The sequence below is a fragment of the Cucurbita pepo genome, chromosome LG03 (genome assembly GCF_002806865.2).
Source record: "Cucurbita pepo subsp. pepo cultivar mu-cu-16 chromosome LG03, ASM280686v2, whole genome shotgun sequence".
In the NCBI taxonomy this organism is placed as follows: Eukaryota; Viridiplantae; Streptophyta; class Magnoliopsida; order Cucurbitales; family Cucurbitaceae; genus Cucurbita; species Cucurbita pepo.
Window position 1 is genome coordinate 11,695,472 of NC_036640.1, and position 13,699 is coordinate 11,709,170.

The window sequence follows — 13,699 nt, forward strand, 5'->3', positions numbered from 1 at the left end:
AAAAAATGTTTCGTTCATCTGTCCAATTGATGTGTGATCTCACAATCTACCCCTCTGAGGCCTAGTGTTACCCCTTTGAGGCCCAGCGTCGTTGCTGTATGAATCTAATACCACTTAATAACATAAACCCGCAATTAATAGATATTATCTACCTTGGCACGATATATATTGCCGTCAACCTTACTGTTTTAGAATGCGTATATTAAAAAAAGTTTCGACATCATTAGAAGGAATATTTAGTTCCTCTCTATAGAGTGAAATCTAAAAGATAAGAACTACCATGAGACTTTCTGCCCACGGCAGAGAACAAGAGGGATGAGTGATGATCGATCTACCTCCTCAGTATTGCATCAGTATTGCATCGGTGGACCAATTTGGGAAACTTGAAACCAAAAATTCCGAAGAAACGAAGATGTCCAGGTTCATCCTCCCAACCAAAAGAGGGAGAATATTTACTAGGAATCTTCATCATCCCCCTTTTGTATCTTTTGTTGGTTGGATCATTATAAATTCATATCCCATCGTACCAATTCAAAAAACATTGCAGAATCCTCCTCTGATTCCCCTTTTTGTTTCTTTTTCTCTCCCACTTTCTACCCCCTCAGCTTAATCTTCTCCTATTTCAGCTGAATTTTCATTAATCTCGCTTTGAAGCCTTCGTCTCCATCTCTAACGGCGTCCATGGCGACTGGTTTCATCAAAACCCCATCTCCATTTCATTTTATTCAGAGAACTTCCTACACCCATTTGGGCGCTCCGATTACAGTCTCCATTGCTGGCAGCTCCAAGGCGAAGAAGACCCATCTCCCGCTCCGGGTTTCGATGGGTTTGATTGAACCGGACGGCGGAAGGCTGGTGGAGCTTCTGGTTGAGGAGCCTCTGCGGGATCTGAAGAAGAAGGAAGCCTTATCCTTGCCCGCGATCCAGCTTACGAGCATCGACATTCAGTGGGTTCATGTGCTCAGCGAAGGATGGGCCAGTCCTCTTACTGGATTCATGAGAGAATCCGAGTTCCTCCAAACGCTTCATTTCAATTCCCTCAGGCTTCCAGATGGGTCTGTGGCGAACATGTCAGTGCCCATTGTTCTCGCCATTGACGATGCCCAAAAGCACCGCATCGGGGACTCCACCAGTGTGGCTCTCATTGACGCCAAGAACAACAACCCCATTGCTATTCTGAAGGAGTAAGATTTTCTCCACTTTTGTTCAGTGTTCATTCTGGAAAATTTTATGGTTCCGATGAATCTCTCTGGCATTGGTAAACCCATCGTGTGGTTTTTAATTTTATGTTTGGATGATAAAAAAAAAAAATTCTAATAAAAAATTTCGATTTAGTGCTTAATAATTTCCTCTATTACCAATTTTGTATATTAATTTTTTTAAATATTCAAAATTTATAAATAATTATAGATACCTATCTCTTATCATTTAACTTACATGTATTAATGTAACAGTTCAAGCGTACTACTAACAAATATTGTATTTGTATACCTTAGCCTATTACGTATTGTTCTCTGTCTCACGATTTTAAAACGTATCTACTATGAAGAGATTTTCACATCTTTATAAAAAATGTTTCGTTCATCTGTCCAATTGATGTGTGATCTCACAATCTACCCCTCTGAGGCCTAGTGTTACCCCTTTGAGGCCCAGCGTCGTTGCTGTATGAATCTAATACCACTTAATAACATAAACCCGCAATTAATAGATATTATCTACCTTGGCACGATATATATTGCCGTCAACCTTACTGTTTTAGAATGCGTATATTAAAAAAAGTTTCGACATCATTAGAAGGAATATTTAGTTCCTCTCTATAGAGTGAAATCTAAAAGATAAGAACTACCATGAGACTTTCTGCCCACGGCAGAGAACAAGAGGGATGAGTGATGATCGATCTACCTCCTCAGTATTGCATCAGTATTGCATCGGTGGACCAATTTGGGAAACTTGAAACCAAAAATTCCGAAGAAACGAAGATGTCCAGGTTCATCCTCCCAACCAAAAGAGGGAGAATATTTACTAGGAATCTTCATCATCCCCCTTTTGTATCTTTTGTTGGTTGGATCATTATAAATTCATATCCCATCGTACCAATTCAAAAAACATTGCAGAATCCTCCTCTGATTCCCCTTTTTGTTTCTTTTTCTCTCCCACTTTCTACCCCCTCAGCTTAATCTTCTCCTATTTCAGCTGAATTTTCATTAATCTCGCTTTGAAGCCTTCGTCTCCATCTCTAACGGCGTCCATGGCGACTGGTTTCATCAAAACCCCATCTCCATTTCATTTTATTCAGAGAACTTCCTACACCCATTTGGGCGCTCCGATTACAGTCTCCATTGCTGGCAGCTCCAAGGCGAAGAAGACCCATCTCCCGCTCCGGGTTTCGATGGGTTTGATTGAACCGGACGGCGGAAGGCTGGTGGAGCTTCTGGTTGAGGAGCCTCTGCGGGATCTGAAGAAGAAGGAAGCCTTATCCTTGCCCGCGATCCAGCTTACGAGCATCGACATTCAGTGGGTTCATGTGCTCAGCGAAGGATGGGCCAGTCCTCTTACTGGATTCATGAGAGAATCCGAGTTCCTCCAAACGCTTCATTTCAATTCCCTCAGGCTTCCAGATGGGTCTGTGGCGAACATGTCAGTGCCCATTGTTCTCGCCATTGACGATGCCCAAAAGCACCGCATCGGGGACTCCACCAGTGTGGCTCTCATTGACGCCAAGAACAACAACCCCATTGCTATTCTGAAGGAGTAAGATTTTCTCCACTTTTGTTCAGTGTTCATTCTGGAAAATTTTATGGTTCCGATGAATCTCTCTGGCATTGGTAAACCCATCGTGTGGTTTTTAATTTTATGTTTGGATGAATCAGTATTGAGATCTACAAGCACCCTAAAGAAGAAAGGATAGCAAGAACCTGGGGCACCACAGCCCCTGGGCTCCCTTATGTTGATCGTGCTATAACCAATGTTGGTAATTGGCTGATAGGAGGTGACTTAGAGGTTATAGAGCCAATCAAGTACCACGATGGCCTCGATCGATTCCGACAGTCGCCTGCAGAACTACGGGAGGAATTCACCCGGCGAAATGCAGATGCAGTGTTTGCTTTCCAACTGCGAAACCCAGTACATAATGGGCATGCATTACTAATGACTGATACTCGCCGTCGACTGCTTGATATGGGATACAAGAACCCCATTTTGTTGCTTCATCCTTTGGGTGGCTACACCAAGGCCGATGATGTTCCACTTAGTTGGCGAATGAAGCAACACGAGAAGGTACCTAATTGTAAACCATCTTTCCTAGGCTTTTTGTTGATTGGATATGGAAAGATCTAAACTTTAAGAACTGGGTCTATTTTACTACCAGGTGCTGGAGGATGGTGTTCTTGATCCAGAGACAACAGTGGTCTCCATATTTCCATCTCCAATGCACTATGCAGGGCCAACAGAGGTGCAGTGGCATGCAAAGGCAAGGATCAACGCAGGAGCCAACTTTTACATTGTTGGACGTGACCCAGCTGGAATGGGTCATCCTACGGAGAAAAGAGATTTGTATGATGCAGAGCATGGGAAGAAAGTGTTGAGCATGGCACCTGGACTAGAGCGGCTAAACATCCTTCCTTTCAGAGTAATAAGCTTTATTTAGAATGCCATGCCATCAACTCACTTAGATAGAGGAGTTACTAATCTATCTATTATGTTACACATTCAGGTTGCTGCTTATGATAAAACTCAGGGCAAGATGGCCTTCTTTGACCCCTCTAGAGCTCAGGATTTCCTTTTCATATCCGGCACCAAGGTAATTGCCTGCGCATATCTATAGTGATTTGTTTTATAATGAAAAACAAGAAAAAGAAAACCAATGTTTGGATGGTGCAGATGAGAGGACTAGCAAAGAATAAAGAGAGCCCACCTGAAGGATTTATGTGCCCAGGTGGATGGAAGGTGCTGGTTGAATACTATGAAAGTTTGGTACCTGCTAGCAGCAATGGCAGACTTCCTGAACCTGAACCTGTTCTGGCGTAGGCTTAGGCTGTTGTGCCCGTCACATGATTTGCCTCGCTTTGTAAATTCAGATGCCCTCATTACATCTTTAGATTTGTACAACACAGCATATTGTATAGAGTTTGCTTGAGATGGGTTTACCGAATGTTGTCCTTATATTATTCTGATCCTTTACAGGTTTTGTTTCAAGTAGATGAAAAGTTCATGGATAATTACAAGGTTGTGGATGAAAACTTTATTAACGAGGAAAAAGCAGAACAGTCCAATGATTCGACTTTTAAAGCTGTAATAGACAGGTAGAGAACTACATGCAAAATTACTAAGATATTATGAACTCCGCCTCCCAAATGATGGAGTTCAGTTCAGCCACCTTCCATCAGCCTAAGGATTAAAGCTCAAGAAATCTTGATCAATACAATAATATAGCAATTGCAGTTCTAGTTAGGCGACCCATTCACCTTTAAATATAGAGAATATGATGAAAAGTACATGTGGCGAATTGAATTTGTTAATGAAAAACGCAGCAAGAAGGCGCTTTACCCAAGAAATCGCAGCTCCAGTTATGTCCAGTTTGGATATACCCCTGCTTTCAGGTTGCCGCTACCCCAGCCTACAAACAATACTTAAAAAACAGTATAAATTTTAGTTGCAAAAGCACAATCATGATGACAGATCGTTCATGTGCTCATATGAGTAGCAGACTGTTGAACTTTATGTGCTAAACAAAATCTTGAAGGCTATAAGGTTGACGATCACTAAGTACCAGTGTCAGAGAGGAATAATAGAATTTGAACATCTCTGTTGTAGACAACTTCTAGTATTCTAGAGTCTTATTCAGCGTACTTTCCCATTCCTTGCATTAGATGAGCAGAAACTTGTAAAGACTACGGAGTTAAAGAGTAATCAGCATGAGTTGCTCCACATTACAGCTGAATCACTAGTAGAAGATAGCAACAAATCCCCAGTAGAAGATAGCAACAAATCCCCAGAGGACTGCAAGGATGCTTTGGAATTGAGTTTGAACAACACTTACGATTCAGCAGATTCTACCATGGAAGATTCAGAGGAAACCAGCAATATGGATCAAGTTATTGATACAGGCCGAGATACTAATACGGAAAATGATGGAGATAAGGGAAAGGATGCCATTGTCCTAATGGACAAAGAAAAATCAACTGATGCGGATTGTAATGGTTCAGAGCCAGACACAGACGTGGAGAAGAAAAATGGTGATCTAATAGAGCCAAGGCCATGCCATGAATATACAATGCCAGATGCCAAAAAAGTTGATACTAAAGATAAAGAACCTGCGACCGAATTGATACGTCATAATTTTTCGTGTTTACCACCGGAAGAATCTATGCAAGTTCCTGAGAGTGAAGACAGATTCACGGATCCCAATTAAGAGAAGAATATTTGGGAACTGAAACAGTCATTGAAGACAATATTGCAACTCAATTTAAGATTTCAAATGCGATCCAAGTGGAATGTACCACGATTGGATCACACTCCAGGAGCAATGCAGAAGAAACTGAAGTTTCTACTGGATTTGTAGCCAAGAACAAGAACCAGAACGAGGCTCCTGGAGAGGATTGCGAGGATCCAGATGGAGAATATTTGGAAATTTCTGAACAAGGTATGGACACTTTATATTTATCTATTGGAGATTGCAAGCATAAGAATGAGGAGATAGGAAAGACGACGGGAATTTCAACAAACAATGAACATGAAGCGGAAAGACAAGAACCAGATGAAAGCCTATTTGAATCACCAGTTCCATTCCCCACATTCGGAGGAGAAAATCAAGAATCACCAAGAAGAACGAGCAAGGAATGAAATTCCGACAGTTCAATTGGTGATATCGAGACGCGTAAATCACCTCGCTTCAATACAGATATCCAAAGCGAAGGAAAGACAGGAGAAACAGAGAAAAGTTCATTGCTATTCCAAATGAATACAGTCGAAGACTCGCCAAACTTGCATAAGATTAGCTTCACAAAGCCAATGGAGAAACGAATAGGGAAGTTGGGAAGAAGCGATTCAGAGAAACTGAGACCTTCTTTTCCAGGGCTCGCGAAAGAAAAAGAAGAATCGAGGATGGAATTAAAAGCCATGGATCAAAATAACTTAGCAGCAATGTCTCTAAGGTAGCGAAAGACTTACCACCGCCATTGCCGATTCGTAAAGGGAAGCGTAGAACCAAATCCCTAATTTTTGGGACCCGCATCTGCTGTGCTACTGCAATCAATCGAATGGATTTTGTCGACAAGATTCACAACCAGCATTCGAGTTTCTGAATTGTTTACTTCCCATGATTTCTTCTTCTTCTTCTTCTTCTTCTTCTTCTTCTTTTCTTTTTCAGTTGCGTTTCAGGCGCGAACGACGGCATGATACACTTGTACTTCATTCTTGCACTTGTTAGTCGTTAGTTGAGATTGTTGATTATAAAACTAAAAAAAAATAAAAAAATTAAAAAAAAAACTGTTTCGAAGGCTGATGGGAGGATGAGAGTCTCACGTACTAATTTAGGGAGTGATCATGTTTTTATCATCATCAAGAAATACTTTATTTATGCTCAAATATCCTATGCTGGACATTTTTAATGTAGACGGAGTGAAAAGAGTTTAATAAAAATAAATTGTTTTAAACATATAAGAGGGATTAAAGCAAGATGAACAGTAAAAAAATTGTTACTAAGAATAAAGAGGGGATTACATTGATGAACAAGTGGGCTAAAAGGGGCAAAAAGTACAAATTAATAACTATGCAAGGAGCAGGAAATTAATGAAATTATATGAAAATAAATGAATTTTAGAAATCCCTTTGTTTTTCTTGGGACCGTTGATTAAAAAAGGCTACTTGAATCTATCATCCAACGGTCATCATCATCTTGACGAATTCTTCAAAATTGACCTGACCATCACCGTCCAGATCGGCTTCTTTGATCATCTGCTCCACTTCATCATCGGTCAGCTTCTCCCCGAGGTTGATCATCACGTGCCTCAGCTGCAGTTCATTGACAAAATTAAATTAAAAAAAAAAAAAGCAAAAAAGCATCAATATTTTTTTCCAGCCGTTAGATTCTTCACACCCCCAAAAGTCAACGAATAATCCCACCATTTAATTTTTTATATTACCCATCTTCTTTAATCCAGTGCGGACAGGTACATGGTACACAACGTACTACACATACGGTACACTGTACTCCCATTTCACAAATATTTTATAATTTATCACAAGAAATTTATTTATTAAATATTAAATAATATTACAACTTTTGACCAAATATAGATATTTTTCGAGTATTTATTATATTTTAATCAATTATAAACAAATTTGAAAAAAAAAAAAAAAAAAAAAAAAAATGTACCTCCGTAGCTGAGATGTATCCGTTTTGATCTTTGTCGAACACTTTGAAAGCCTCTTTCAGCTCTTCTTCCGCATCAGTNAAGATTCAAACATTTTGACTTCGAAATTGTCGGAACGACATGTCGTGAATTCGTTAGTTTGGTCGTGTGGTCTCAAACCTTGATTTTCTTGGCCATCAAATTGAGAAACTCAGCGAATTCGATTGTTCCATTGCCGTCGGCGTCGACCTCATTAATCATGTCCTGAAGCTCCTCCTCCGTCGGATTCTGATCCAACGACCGGATCACCGTCGCCAATTCCTCGATAGTAATGCACCCTACAAAATTTCAAATTCCTGTTCAGTTTCAAAACGCTCTGTAAACGGAATCAGAAAAGGGGGGCTCACCATCGCCGTCCTTGTCGAAGAGACAAAAGGCTTCCTTAAACTCCACGATCTGTTCTTCACTCAGTACTTCCGCCATGTTTTTTTTTTTCCTTCGACAGAAAATTTTCTCGGGAAACAAACAGAAAGAGAGGGAAAGGGAGAAGAAACAGAGGAGGAGGGTTGGGAAAATTTGGGGAATGGCGGAATGTGAGCTGGGTTTATGTAGAATTCCGAGGCTGTGAATTGAGAAAATAATAATTATTTTTTTTTTATATATTAGAAAAATAAAACATTCCAATTTAATAATAACAAAGCTAATATTAAGAGTCAAATTTAGCTGAAGAATTCCGTCATTCATCACCACCTTTACAAAAAGGAAATTTTTAAATAATTTCTTAATATCAAATTGCTCTAAAATAATATAAAACCTCCCCTAAATTTGTAAATTTTGTATTTTTAAAATAAATGACAAAATTTAAGAACAGAATTTTTACGTGTTTTTAAATTATAATTTTTTTTTAAAAAAAATGGTGAGATATTTTGAAAAGTAAAATAATATAATATTTAATTATATTAGGGTTAGTTAAAGGGTGGAGGGAAGGTTGGAGAGAAAAAAAATGACAGCTGTGAGGGTTGAAGGAGAGGGGACAAATGGAAAGGCCAACATTGAAAAAGGAGAAAACTTGTGCATTGGAAGATGTGCAGTGAGCAGCAGAATCCTTCAACCCCACCCAACACGCTGCATTGCCTTGCCTTGCCTTCCCCTGCCCCTTTGCTTGCTTCCCACACACACATTTTCATATAATCTATACCATCAAAATCTTCGATTCCATTTTCATTTGACTTATTCAAAAAAAAATTCTCCACAATAGTATGATATTGTCCACTTTAATCATAAGTTCTCATGGCTTTGCGAAAGCTAAAAAAAATAATTAAAAAATAGAGTTGAATCGTACATGTACTTAATTTGGATAATCACACAAATAAAAAGAAAAGATGTATAATGAGTGTGATTCATGGAATCATAGGGATTGGAGGAGACAGATCAGGGCAGGAAGAAAATTAAATTTTTAAAAAAAAAAATTAATTCAAAAAATGAAAAACATTAAATGAGAGTATGGCTGGAGACGCGGTTTCTGGGTGTACGAAATTGGATAATTTGTATATATATATATATTTTTTTTTTTAATATGAAGTGGGAGGAATTAACACGTGTACACGTGACAGACTTTTGGCGCAGTTCAAAGTTTGGACTTTGAAGGTTCAAAAGAGGAAGACGGAAAACACACGACGCGGTAATGGGAATTTAATTTCCAATTGACTAAAATTCAAACCCCTAAATTAATTAATATTTTTTTTGTTGGGACGTTGACTATTTGACTCTCCCTCCAATTGGGCTTCACAATAATATAGGCCCAAAGTAAGGCCCAAAATAAGGATACTGTGGCTGCCGGCGGCGCAACGTGTGGCAAGATCATCGTATAATTTTAGGTTACTTTTGTGGGGGGTACTGTTGCGTCTCATGCTTTACTCACTTTTTCATTTAATCATTTTTTTCTCACTTTTACCTCCTTCAAATCATTACCAATAATACTAATCTATTATTTTTATTATTATTTTTTTGTCTTTTTAGCATTTTAAATAAAACTACAACACTGTCAAGCGTGCTAATAAAACCATTAACTTTATTATTACTGTTTTTTTAAACATCAACTTTATTGACTATTCAACAAAAGAATCTTTAATTATAATAAGATTACACCAACTATTCACAAATCATGATATCAAAGATGAGCGATTATTAATAATATTTTGGGTGAATTCTATATTTTTTTCGAAACACAGTCCCAAAGTCACAATGTCACCTTGGCTAGAGTCGACTAGGTCGAGACTTTGGTGGTGAGCATGTAACACTCGAGTAAATGAGAAGTAGATGAATGAATCAATGTAGGGCGATCTTGATGATTAAGAAAGTTAGAATGATGGGTGTCTTTCCTTTCTTCTTAATGAGACTTGAGATGAATTGTATAGTTGTTTGAACAAACTGAGACCGGTAGCTGGTGGAGGAGTGTTGAGGAACAAACAAGAACACAACAAAACTATGTTTTGAATTCATATAAATTAGGATCTGGCACTAGTTTAGAACAAAATTATAGAGAATTTATGGTTGAAGGAATGATATAATATAGTGATTCAGATATTTATTTGTTGATCACGATTCATTCAAAGGAGTAAAGCGTGGGTGGGGTTCACTGTAATTCGGCGAAATCCCAATAGAAGTGAGACAAAGCAGACAGCCTACGAGAATCATGAAAAAGCAGACAAACTTTTGTTCTTAAAACAACCACACACATCCATTTGAACAATTTCACCTTCTTTTTCCTCTTTCAACCCTCACGCACAAGAAGCCAAAATCAAGATATAAAGCACACAAAAACCCCAGCTCCGTCCTTCTCCCCTCTTTCACTTCCATTATTCAGATCCTTCTTTTCCTTGATTTATGGGGTACCCATGGAAATTTCTGGGTCTATCTTCTTTTCTTCTTTAATTCTCTCTTTTCTCATTCATTCCTCTGTTTTTCTCTGCTACTACTAGAATCTTAGGGTTTTGGGTTTGAGTTGTTAAATTAGTCATGGCGGAGGCTGCTGTTCCCATTGCCCACCGGATTCAGTCGTTATCCGCTGTGGATGCCGTCGGAAAACATAGGTTGCTGGCGGAAATGAAGCGGCTCGAGCAAGAGGCTAGGTTTCTAGAGGTGGTGATTCTTTTTTACTTTTTGTTCTTTCTCTGTTCTGTTTTTACATGTTTGGTTGCTTCCAAGAACTTTTAATTTCAATTGAAGTAGGACATTAGTGAGATAATTTGATGGGTTTGGCTCAAAATGGTCGATTTTTGTTTCTGGGGAGGGGAGGATTTTGCTGGGACAATGATGAACAAACAAAGGAACAGAATGAAACTGGTATTTCTCTGTTGCAGGAAGAGCTGGAGCAGCTGGAAAAATTGGACAAGGCGTCGGCATCCTGTAAAGAGTAAGTTGAATTTGGTAATGAATTTTTCATTCTTTGTTCCATGAAAAATGCCAACTTTTTGAAGGCTTTGTTTATACATTGAATCTGAATATAATATAATACCAGGCTGTTGGGCTGTGTAGAAATGAGATCAGACCCTCTACTTCCAGAGTATGCTTCTTCTTACTCTATAAACATTTCCTGATTCATTTCCCATCTTTAAAATCATGATCTGATTCATTTTGGTTTGGTTTTTTGCCAGAACTCTTGCCCCGGTGAATCCAGCTTGGGATCGATGGTTCGAAGGCCCGAAAGACTCGAATCGATGCCATTGTCGATGCAGATGCTGGATTTTGTAACCATTCTGGTTTCCACAGAGTGAATTTGAATTTGAAAGCTCTCATGAGAAGACGATGTTTGGCAAGCTCAAGACTCACCCATTTCTCCTTAACAGAGCTTTCACATTACACATTAATGTTGGGTTTGCCAATTGGTATAGAATCCAAAAAGTACTTTCAGAATGAACATATGAAGTATTTAAAAATATTATTTTCTAAATCTTCGTGACGTTCAAGTACTGCAGCAGGTTGAATAGTTTTTTTCTTTTTGAAATTTTCGAAAAATAAATAATTGAACCTATTATCACCAGAACTTTTCGCAATCTCTTTTGCTGCACACAATCCACGGCAATTTTAAATGTATTATAATCTTATCGACAACATTTTAAGGGCAGAAAAACAGGTAATCTTTTAACAAAATCCATATGAACCCTTCCGTCTCATTTGGAATGACACTAGGCAATTCTTTTATATGGCTCCATTTTTCAAAAAATTTAATACAACCCTTAAATCAAAATGGAATTAAACAGGATATATAAACTGCTCGACTTGTATAAGAAGAGATAAAGGGCGAGGAGTTTAACCACAAGATTACAAGAATGAATCTCACAAGCTGTGAGTTTTTCGTATCAACTAGTCGCTTTGCCGGTAACGTGCTGTGCAATCCATCCAAGACCATCGTATAGACCGTCTCCAGTGAGGGCAGAGCAGGCTTGAATGTGCCAGTCGTGATTCTTAATGCTGTGGAGTGAAAGAGCATCGGTGATTTCAACGGGAGTCATGGCATCCTTAAGATCCTGTTTGTTTGCAAAGACCAGCACCACAGATTGCTGAAGATCTTCATGACCGAGTAGTCTGAACAGCTCCTCCTTCATGATGGTGATTCTTGCTCTATCTGTGCTGTCTATCACAACAATCACTGCATGCGTTCCGCGGTAATATGTTGCCCATGATGTCCTAAGCCTGTCTTGCCCACCAAGATCCCATACCTAGAGAAAAAAAATTGCCAAATGGAACATGTTTAGTTGAGGGAAAAGCTCAGTTTCACATTCCATAAAAGGAACAAAGACGGGTTTTGTGCAAAGTTCCCTATGTAAATGGATTATCTAAATATCTACTTTTCCAACACGTACTCTGGTTTCTACTATCCTAATAAACCAGCCCAATTTCTGAGGAAACCACACGCAGATCACAAACATCAACCCAATATTTCCCTTCAGAAAGACTGCAAATTGTGGGGGGGTTTTGGGAAGTTCCCAGTTAAACGCTCATAAAAAGCCAGGATAAATCTCATGCTTCGGCTGGGCTTTTCACAGGACTAGACTTCCCGAAGATAAAAAAAGGGAATACGTTGCTTTATTCAAGAACTACTTTGGGACTTCACACGCAAGGTATCAGGTTTACAGACAACACACGAATTCCCATATCTTGCATCACATTTTCTTTTCTAGGTCAATCTTTTGCATCAACCAAATACACAAACTCGCAATTTCACGTGACAACTAAACATTCAACTAGCCGGAGGATTCAAAGATCACAGTGCGAAACTATACAAAACCAATACTCAAATAGAATACTACAGTGAAATTGATGGAGGAGAAGAATCCCCAATGGGTGGAATATAATGAACAACAAACAGGGAGCATCCATAAAAAAATAGAATAATAAGAAGGCAAAGTAAAAGTAAATTGATATAGATTGACTGCACCTCGAATCGAATGTTCTTGTACACAAGCTCTTCAACATTGCTTCCCACGGTAGGATGGGTAGTAACAACCTCTCCCAAGTGCAATTTGTAAAGAGTCGTCGTCTTTCCCGCATTATCCAACCCAACCACCACGATCTTGTATTCTTTTGCCGGAAATAACATGAACCAGAATCTCGACATGAAAGCCCCCATCGAATCCCACAGGAAAAGACCGACAAATCGCCTAAATATCCAAACAAAGAAAAACATAAATTCCTCATCAACAAAAACATAGAAGTCAAATACATGGAATTTGTTGGCGAAAACGATTGGAATCGCCTAGAAATTAAAACTAGACGAGAAGACCCGGAGGGATGGAAAAATTGCAGATCCAGATCAGAATTGCTTCAGAAAACAAAAAGGGCAGAAATTGAAAAGACAGTAACCGAACCTGATTAAATCGATACGGGAAATCCGATATGGAAGAGTGAAGTGCAGGAGCTTTACAGAAGGAACCGATGTAGAAGCCAAAGAGAAAACCCTAATCCGCGATTCAGAGATGAAATTTCTAGCTTCCGAAATAAAATGATAATATTCTTCCGCGCTAAGTTAAATGAGCTTTAAGCGAAGGTGGTGGACAGCAAGGATCATTTGATCCATTGTGGCGGCTGACGTGTCCATCTTTATGAGGGTAACGCCGTGTTTAGTTGGGTATAATATCCACAATCGGAAAACCACTCCATTAAGTTAGTTGTGTTCACCAAAAATCTGCAAGAAAATTATAATTTTATTTTAAAAAAATGAAGACTTAAATTTTGTTTTTTGTTTGGGCCTGAGTGGTTGGGCTGTTAAACTCGATCTTACATATTGGACCTAGATTATGTGGCCGAAGCCCAGCCCAACAAAAGAGAACCCGACCCGACTCCTT

The 13,699-nt window shown here is 38.9% G+C and overlaps 4 protein-coding genes and 1 pseudogene across 5 annotated transcripts; 3 read left to right on the forward strand and 2 right to left on the reverse strand.

Annotated features, from left to right (window-relative positions):
• Positions 1-361: 361 nt before the first annotated feature.
• Positions 362-4,247, forward strand: LOC111790482 (ATP sulfurylase 1, chloroplastic-like). Of its 2 annotated transcripts, none has more exons than XM_023671400.1 (5): positions 362-1,184; positions 2,871-3,276; positions 3,368-3,628; positions 3,713-3,799; positions 3,880-4,247. In XM_023671400.1, the coding sequence occupies exons 1-5, from the start codon at positions 682-684 to the stop codon at positions 4,024-4,026; spliced, it is 1,404 nt and encodes a 467-aa protein (XP_023527168.1). In that variant the 5' UTR covers positions 362-681; the 3' UTR covers positions 4,027-4,247. The 2 variants fall into 2 exon arrangements, with proteins under 2 accessions (XP_023527168.1, XP_023527167.1); XM_023671399.1 differs by lacking the exon at positions 362-1,184 and adding an exon at positions 1,933-2,751.
• On the forward strand, positions 4,150-6,394 carry LOC111790295 (annotated as a pseudogene).
• A 283-nt stretch (positions 6,395-6,677) lies between these two features.
• On the reverse strand, positions 6,678-7,908 carry LOC111790512 (calmodulin-like protein 11). The gene is made up of 4 exons (XM_023671434.1): positions 7,760-7,908; positions 7,533-7,690; positions 7,376-7,456; positions 6,678-7,011 (listed from the first exon to the last, which is right to left on the reverse strand). The coding sequence occupies exons 1-4, from the start codon at positions 7,833-7,835 to the stop codon at positions 6,874-6,876; spliced, it is 453 nt and encodes a 150-aa protein (XP_023527202.1). The 5' UTR covers positions 7,836-7,908; the 3' UTR covers positions 6,678-6,873.
• Positions 7,909-10,112: 2,204 nt separating this feature from the next.
• LOC111790511 (guanine nucleotide-binding protein subunit gamma 2-like) lies at positions 10,113-11,323 on the forward strand. The gene is made up of 4 exons (XM_023671433.1): positions 10,113-10,493; positions 10,715-10,767; positions 10,873-10,917; positions 11,009-11,323. Exons 1-4 carry the CDS (start codon positions 10,371-10,373, stop codon positions 11,103-11,105), a joined length of 318 nt encoding a protein of 105 aa, XP_023527201.1. The 5' UTR covers positions 10,113-10,370; the 3' UTR covers positions 11,106-11,323.
• A 201-nt stretch (positions 11,324-11,524) lies between these two features.
• LOC111790506 (ADP-ribosylation factor-like protein 5) lies at positions 11,525-13,436 on the reverse strand. Its single transcript, XM_023671428.1, has 3 exons — positions 13,223-13,436; positions 12,793-13,015; positions 11,525-12,073 (listed from the first exon to the last, which is right to left on the reverse strand). Exons 2-3 carry the CDS (start codon positions 12,982-12,984, stop codon positions 11,714-11,716), a joined length of 552 nt encoding a protein of 183 aa, XP_023527196.1. The 5' UTR covers positions 12,985-13,015; positions 13,223-13,436; the 3' UTR covers positions 11,525-11,713.
• Positions 13,437-13,699: the final 263 nt, after the last annotated feature.